Source organism: Marmota marmota, unplaced genomic scaffold, assembly GCF_001458135.2.
Source record: "Marmota marmota marmota unplaced genomic scaffold, marMar, whole genome shotgun sequence".
NCBI classification, from domain to species: Eukaryota; Metazoa; Chordata; class Mammalia; order Rodentia; family Sciuridae; genus Marmota; species Marmota marmota.
Window position 1 is genome coordinate 13,023,216 of NW_026000249.1, and position 8,724 is coordinate 13,031,939.

The following is an 8,724-nucleotide window of genomic DNA, read 5'->3' on the forward strand; positions in this document are numbered from 1 at the left end:
GCAACATTAAGAGATCCATGATGCCTTCCTTTTTAAAGAATTCTCTAATTAGCACAACAATTTTAGCATGAGTCAAGTCCAAGGAGTATAATAATATGGATTATGACCTCGAAAGCTTAATTTAGCCTTTAGTCCCAACTGCTAAAGAGGCTGAGGCAGGAGGATCTCAAGTTCAAGGCCAGCCTGGGCGACTTAGCTAGACCCTGTCACAAAATTTTTAAAAGTTTACAAGGGCTGAGGATGTAGCTCAGTGGTAAAATGCCACTAGGTTCAATTCCAGTCCCAAAAATAAATTAAAAAGGCTTAATTTATGTAATTTCAGATTACTTCATCATAAGGAAAATGAGTCATTCCTCAAATGCAGCAGACACCCGTATTCCAAAATCAGATAATCAACAGCCAAGAAAAGGCCACAAAGCACATTTTCTAAATGTTGCAAAGGCAAAACGACTGTAAGTACCCATCTTTTGCCTTGTGTCATTCTTCACAAATGGACAGTTTCCAAACTTATGCATATTTACCCAGATAACTTCAAACACTTCTTGTGTAAATTAAAATTTTTCAAAAAAAGTGTTTTAGTTGTTGAAGGACCTTTATTTTATTTATTTCTGTGTGGCGCTGATTATCGAACTCGGTGCCTCACGCAAGCGCCCTACCACTGTGCTACAACCCCAGCCCAAGTTTTTCATGTTTTAAGATTATTGTCAAGTTGAATGGCAATAATTATAGCATTTTATAATTTACAAAGCAGGTTAACACACATCTATTTGATCCTGATACAACCTTATGAAACAGTTTTATTATTATATATTTTTAATATTTTGGGTTTTAGTTGAAGTTGGACACAATATCTTTATTTTATTTTTATGTGGTGCTGAGGATGGAACCCTGTGCCCTGCACGTGCTAGGCCAATGCTCTACTGCTGAGCCACAACCCCAGCCCCTTATTATTATATTTTATAAATGAGGAATAAACAACTAGTAGAAGATAAGTGACTTGCAGAAAGTTAAACTAATAAATGGTATCAACTAGTATTCAAAGGTTTGTTTCCATACTTCAGGTCTTCTCTGCATCTTGTATTCTGCATTTTGCCAGTCAATGGTGACATTAAACAGTCTAATTAGAAGGCTATGGGTAAATTCACTTGTCTTTCCAATATAGCACATATTCTAGTACACAAAGAATGTAAACTGTAAGCAGCATTAAGAGTCTCTCTCTGGGGCTGGGTTTGTTGCTCAGTGGTAAAGCGCTCGCCTCACACATGGGAGACCCTGGATTTAATCCTCAGCACCACATAAAAATAAATAAATAAAATAAAGGTATTGTGCCCAACTACAAGTAAAAAATAAATATTAAAAAAGAGTCCCTCTCTTCACATGGCTCTATCATGGATAATGATGGGGTGGGAGGATATTATATAGGAAGACCCTCATAATCAGCCAGTGCTGGGATATGATTAATAGAGAATAATTGTCTGACTTGACTAGGATTAGCCTAGTTGGTTCAAGCAAATATTGGAGAAGGGAGTTTCTTTTTCTAGAGTGTAGTTATCAGCTCCCAGAAGAGACCTGGGCCTCCTGTAACTTCAGCTAGTCCACATTCCATTTTCATTCCACCTGAACCAGTTGGACAGTTTTAAAGAACTGTAACCAAATCATTTTAGGAACCAAGCTTATCTCTTCACAATTCTTATTTATTATATGCCTCTTTTGGGGTATTTGGGATCAAACTCAGGGCCTTACACATAGTAGACAAGTGCTATATCACTGAACTACACCCCCAGCCCTATGTATTATATGTGTCTTAATGATAAATTTATGATATATTTGCCTAAAATGATAAGGTTTTTACCAGGACTTTTCTTTTTAATCTCAAGGGAGATATTCTCAAGTATGCATGTCTTCATTCTGACTAGATTCTACAAATTACCAGTTCCATTTCTTGTGTCCAAATGTCCCTCATTAAGTCGTTCTTAGCATGGAAGATTAAGAGATATAGGAGAAATAAACATAAATTGAGAGTTTTCCAAGACTTTACAAAAATTAAAACTTATGTCATATATATTAACCTCTTTTTTTCTTCTCATAATTGATAGAGAAATTTCAGCTCGGAAAATACAGAAATCTTGGTTCACTTATATGGACAAAGTAATATTTCAACTCCTAAAACATACAGTTTGTGCAGCGGTATGTATTTTTTTTCTTTGACAGAATTACCCAGCTAAAATATCTGTTAACTAAAGATAGAATAAATAATCTTCTTTATCTCTTTCATTTTGATCTAATAACATTGCATAGAGTCCTGAAATTGCTTCTTTTGTTAGCTACAAATGAATATTTCTGGATTTATTTTTAATATGGATGACTATTATTTCTTTTTCTGAAGTAAAAATACTGTCTTTTTTAAAATTTTTATTCCTTATTTGAAAGCATGAGACAGAATACTTCCAACAATTAAAAAATTTCTGAATTAAGCATGCACAAGGCCGAGTTCAATCCCCAATGCTGTTAAAAAAAAAAGTAATTTTTTAAATGCTGAATTAGGGGGCTGAGGGTATGACTAAGTGGTAGAGCCCATGCATAGCATGTGGGAGACCCTAGTTTCAATCCCTAGCACCAAAGCAAACCAAACCAAACCAAACTCTGAACTAAAAATGCCCTTACCTTCCATGCAGGAATTTTGTTTCTTTTTTAAATTTTTTTTATTTGCTCAAATTAGTTATACATGACAGTAGAATGCATTTTCACACATCATACATAAATTGACTATAACTTTTTATTTTTCTGGTTGTACATGATGTAGAATTACAGCAGTTATGTAATCATATATATATACATAGGACAATAATGTACAATTCTAGTATCCTTCCTACCCCCTTACCCCCTCCCCTCCTTCATTCCCCTCTGCCTTTTGTTCTATGGGATTGGCTTATTTCACTTAGCATTATATTCTCCAGCTCCATCCATTTACTGGCAAATGCCATAATTTCATTCTTCTTTAAGGCTGAGTAATATTCCATTGTGTATATATACCACAGTTTCTTTATCCATTCATCTGTTGAAGGGTACCTAGGTAGGTTCCATGGTTTAGCTATTGTGAATTGAGCTGTTATAAACATTGATGTGGCTGCATTACTATAGTATGCTGATTTTAAGTTCTTTGAATATAAACCAAGGAGTGAGATAACTGGGTCAAATAGTGGTTCCATTCTAAGCTTTCTCAGGAATCGCTGTACTGCTTTCCAGAGTGGTTGGACCAATTTGCAGTCCCACCAGCAATGTATGAGTGGACCTTTTTCCCCACATCCTCATTAACACTTATCATTGCTTATATTCTTTTTTTTTTAATTATTATTATTATTTTTTAATATTTACTTTTTTTAGTTTTCAGCGGACACAACATCTTTGTATGTGGTGCTGAGAATCGAACCCGGGCCGCACGCATGCCAGGCGAGCATGCTACTGCTTGAGCCACATCCCCAGCCCTGCTTATATTCTTGATAATTGCTATTCTGACTAGAGTGAGATGAAATCTCAGTGTAGTTGTGATTTACATTTCTCTAATTGCTAATGATGTTGAACATTTTTTTCATATATTTGTTGATTGACTGTATTCCTCTGTGAAATGTCTGTTCATTCCTTAACCCATTTATTGAGTTATTTGGTTTTTTGGTGTTAAGTTTTTTGAATTGTTTAGATATCCTGGAGATTAATGCTCTATCTGAGGTGAAGGTGGCAAAGATTTTCTCCCATTCTATAGGCTCTCTCGTCATGATCTTGCTGTGAAGAAGCTTTTTAGTTTGATTCCATCCTATTTATTGATCCCTGTTTTCACTTCTTGCACTTTAGGAGTCTTGTTAAGGAAGTCAGGTCCTAAGCCAACATGATAGAAATTTGGGCCTACTTTTTCTTCTATTAGACACAGGGTTTCTGTTCTAGTGCCTAAGTCCTAGAACAGAAATCCACTTACAGTTTTGTGCAGGGTGAGAGATAGGGGTTTAATTGCATTTTGCTATATATGGATTCCAGTTTTCCTAGAACTATTTGTTGAAGATACTATCTTTTCTCCAATATATATTTTTAGTGCCTTTGTCTAGTATGAGATAACTGTATTTATGTGGGTTTGTCTCTGTGTCTTCTATTCTGTACCATTGATTTACATGTCTGTTTTGGTGTCAATATCATGGTGTTTTTTGTTACTATAGTTCTGTAGTATAAAGGTCTGATATTGTAATGCCTCCTGCTTCACTTTTATTGCTAAGGATTGCTTTGCTATTCTGGGTTTCTTATTTTTCCAAATGAATTTCATGATTGCTTTTTATTTCTATGAAGAATGTCATTGGAATTTTAATAGAAATTGCATTAAATCGGTATAACGCTTTTGGTAGTATGGCCATTTTGACAATGTTAATTCAGCCTTTCCAGGAACGTGGGAGCTCTTTCTAGCTTCTAAGGTCTTCTTCAATTTCTTTCTTTTGTGTTCTGTAGTTTAGATTGTAGAGGTCTTTCACCTCTTGTCATATTGATTCCCAAATATTTTATTTTTTGAGGCTATTGTGATTGGAGTAGTTTTCCTAATTTCTCTTTCAGTGGATTCATCACTGATGTATAGGAACACATTTGGTTTAAGGGTGTGAATTTTATATCCTGCTACTTTGCTGAATTCATTTATTAGTTCTAGAAATTTTCTGGTGTCATTTTTTGGGTCTTCTAAATATAGAATCATGTCATTGGCACATAGTAATAGTTTGAATTCTTCTTTTCCTATCCGTATCCCTTTAATTTCTTTCTTTTGTCTAATTGTTCTGACTAGGGTTCAAGGACTATGTTGAATAAAAGTGGTGAAAGGGGGCATCCCTGTCTTGTTTCAGTTTTTAGAGGGAATGCCTCCTCCATTTAGAATGCTCTTCTCCATTTAGAATGATGTTGGCATTGTATTTGGCATATATAGCTTTTACAATGTTGAGGTATGTTCCTTCTATCTCTAGTTTTTCTAGTGTTTTGAACATGAAGCAGTGCTATATTTTGTCAAATTTTTTTTTGCACCTATTGAGATGATCATATGATTCTTTAAGTCTATTGACGTGATAAATTACATTTATTGATTTTCATATGTTTAACCAACCTTCCATCCCTGGGATTAACTCCACTTGATCATGGTACACTATCTTTTTTTTATATATAAATAAATCCCACTGACTTTTTTTTAAAATAGACCTTTGTTTTATTTATTTTTTTAATGTGGTGTTGAGGATCGAACTCAGTGCCTTGTGCATGCAGAGCAAGCACTCTACCAACTGAGCTATATCCCAAGCCCCTACACTATCTTTTAAATATGTTTTTGTAAGTGATTTGCCAGAATTTCATTGAGAATTTTTGCATCTATGTTTATCAGGGATATTGGTCTGAAGTTTTCTTTCCTTGATATGTCTTTATCTGGTTTTGTTATCAGTATGATACTAGCTTCATAGAATGAGTTGAGAAGGGTTTCCTCCTTTTCTATTCATGGAATAATTTGAGGAGTAGTGGTGTTAATTCTTCTTTGAAGGTCTTGTAGAATTTGGCTGAGAATCCATCTGGTCCTGGGCTTTTCTTAATTGGTAGGCTTTTTGTGTGTGTGTATTATTATTATTATTATTATTATTATTATTATTATTTTACGAAAGTTTATTAAATTTACAACAGACTCCAACATAACACTTCATTCTAGCTATAGGTGGCAAAAGATGTTACAGCAGGGATCCAGATGTCTAAATAGGAATGGAATCAACGGTCACAATCATTTCAGGCACAAGAATCGGCTTACTTTTTGCCAGATTTCTTAATTCCACCTGTGGCCAGGGGGTTCTTCCCTGCGGCCTTCGCTTTTAGCTCCTCAAGTTTCTTCTGCTCCTCTTTTTGTTTCTGTTTGAAAGCCTTATCTTCCTCATCCATCTCCTTGCTTCTTAGGTTGTTTCAGAGGCTTCTTCTTGCCACCTTCCCGGCCGGACATGGCTCCTGCCGCCCCTACCCCAGACCTTGCTCCTCAATTGGTAGGTTTTGATGGCATCTTCTCTTTCATTGCTTGAAATTGGCCTGTTTAAATTGTGTATGTCTTCCTGATTCTGTTTGGGTAGGGAAGCCAGGTGGGTTTCTGTGACCAGTATTCCCCTCTGTAAATCTCTTTCCATTTCTCCTGGTCACTTAGGTACACTCTCTGTCATACTGCTGTATGAGTTTGCCTATCTTGTTTTCAGGTCAGACTTTGGTCTGCCAGTAATTGGCTTCCCCAGCTGCTAGCCCCTTGTGTTACAGCTACAAAATGGTTCCTTCTGCTGTCCTCTGTGCACATTGCCAAGAGAGATGGAGCTTTCCTCCCATTCCTGGATACTGTGCAGCACAGCTCAGTTTTCTCGAGCAGTGTCTGATCTCTAAACTCTCTGTACCCCAACATGCCTCAGGCTTCCTGAGAATGGGGTTCCTTTAATTCCTTTATTGCTTTACTGTGTTCACATAGGGACTGTTATCATTTGTGTCTTCAGCCACTGTCATGGCTATGGGGCTGATCCCCATTATTTTATTATACAAGATCTCCTGAGTCCCTGATCTGTTTTGAGTGACCAATATTAAATTCCAGTAAAGTCCTCCTAATTCTTTTTTTTATATTTATTTTTTAGTTTTTTAGGTGGATACAATATTTTTATTTATTTATTTTTATGTGGTGCTGAGGATTGAACCCAGTGCATCATGCATGCTAAGCAAACACTCTACCACTGAGTGGTAGAGTAGCCCTGCTCCCCCCCCCCAGTCTTGATCATTCATCCACCTTGCTAAAAAGCTGCCTGTTTGCTTTTCTTGGTTCATGCCACTGAGCCACTAGGGAAACAACCCCTCTATTCCCCCATCTTGCCCCTAGGAATTTCACTTCTTTTTGTTATTGTTTTGTTTTGGTACTGGGGATTGAACTCAGGGGCACTCAACCACTGAACCACATCCTCATCCCTTTTTTATATTTTATTTAGAGCCAGAGTCTCACTGAGTTGCTTAGCGCCTTACTTTTTGCTGAGGCTGGCTTTGAACTCATGATCCTGCTGTCTCAGCATCCGGAGCTACTGGGATTACAGGCATGTACCACCGTGCCTGGCAGAATTTCACTTCTAAGAGTCCATTCTGTGATATATGTACAACTTCATTGCAGCATTGATTATAATAGCAAAGAAAATGAACCACATAATGTCCATTGATAGAATGTAGATTAAATAAGTGTTGCTGTTTTCATAGTGTTAAACCTTACAGCATTAAAATATTCTGCAATAGAAAAATAACCAGCATAGCTTGATAGTGAAAAAGTCAAGTCAGAAGAGTATGAAGAGTATAATCCTATTTGAGTAAAAAACAGAAACAGATGCATATCCTTAATCCCCCCCTATGTAAACAACTTTGGCAACCCTAGTTGCCAAATACTCTCCTAATAAAAGAACCAATGGGGCTAGGGATGTGACTCAGTGTTAAAGAGCTTGCCTAGCGCGTGTGAGATGCTGGGTTCAATCCTTAGCACAACATAAAATTAAATAAATAAATGAAGGTATTGTGTCCAACTACAACTAAAAAAATATTTTAAAAAGAAGAACCCATAATTCCAGTAGTTTACTATTAGTGATAGTCATATTACAGGAAATTTTAGCAGTGAAAAAAATAAATTCTGAGCAGTGTGTACACTTCTTCACCCTCTGATTCACGGACCCATTTATGAGGTCAGTAAAAATAGAACATCCCAAAGAAAACCCACCCAAGTGAACTCTTGACATTTCAGGCTCATTGTCCATTGTCTTTGTATACAGATCATGTTTTAAGTATTATATTACAGGTTTCCTCATAATTTTATACTCTTAGCAACAGAAAGAAGAAAATAAATTCTTTTTTCATCTGTTATTCAAATGCTTCAAGTCAATACTTTACATTAATAATGCTTGGTCTTATTAAAAGCCCTTTATTATACATTTTTATATGATTATCATAGGTATAAAGATTGAGTGGGGTTGTTTAGGATAAATAGTGGGAATTTTAGAGTTAAACAGATCAATGTTTAAATTCTGGCTTCCCTATTTGCTATCTGCATGCTGTTGTGTAAGTTACAAAAACTCCCCAGGCCTCAGCTTTCTCATTTGTAAAATGGAGTGATAATATATTTTTTAATTATTTTATTTATTCTTTTTAGATATATATGACAGTAGAGTGTATTTTGACATATTATACATACATGGAGGATAACTTATTCTAATTATGATCCCATTCTTGTGGTTGTACATGTTCTGGAGTTTCACTGATCGTGTATTCATATATGAACATAGGAAAGTTATGTCTGATTCATTCTACTCTTTCCTATTCCCACCCTCACTTCCCTTTATTCCTTTTTTTTTTTTTTTTTTTTTAGTCTACCAGCGTTTATTGAACTTCCAGGGCACTCAACCACTGAGCCACATCCCCAGCCCTATTTTTGTATTTTATTTAGAGACAGGATCTTGCTAAGTTGTTAAGACTGTCCTCAGACTTGTGAGCTCCTGCCTCAGCTTCCCAACTCACTGAAGTTATTGGCGTATGTCACTGTACCTGACTATATTGGCATTTTCCTACTTATTTTTGCTCTACATGTGTGCATTTTTATGTGTGGTTACAGGTATGAATATTTATTTCATATGCATTGTTGAACATGTCCTAATAAATGTTCATCATGAACTTTAGAAA

General features: G+C 35.9%; 1 protein-coding gene and 1 pseudogene across 1 annotated transcript in view; one reads left to right on the forward strand and one right to left on the reverse strand.

Moving 5' to 3' along the window:
- Positions 1 to 8,724, forward strand: part of CUNHXorf58 (chromosome unknown CXorf58 homolog) — a 31,353-nt gene that overhangs the window by 2,301 nt on the left and 20,328 nt on the right. Inside the window, exons 3-4 of the mRNA XM_048796499.1 lie at positions 323 to 452; positions 2,097 to 2,187. Coding sequence (XP_048652456.1) covers positions 323 to 452; positions 2,097 to 2,187 — 221 coding nt within the window. The remainder of the gene's footprint in view (positions 1 to 322; positions 453 to 2,096; positions 2,188 to 8,724) is intronic.
- Positions 5,642 to 5,992, reverse strand: LOC125614146 (annotated as a pseudogene).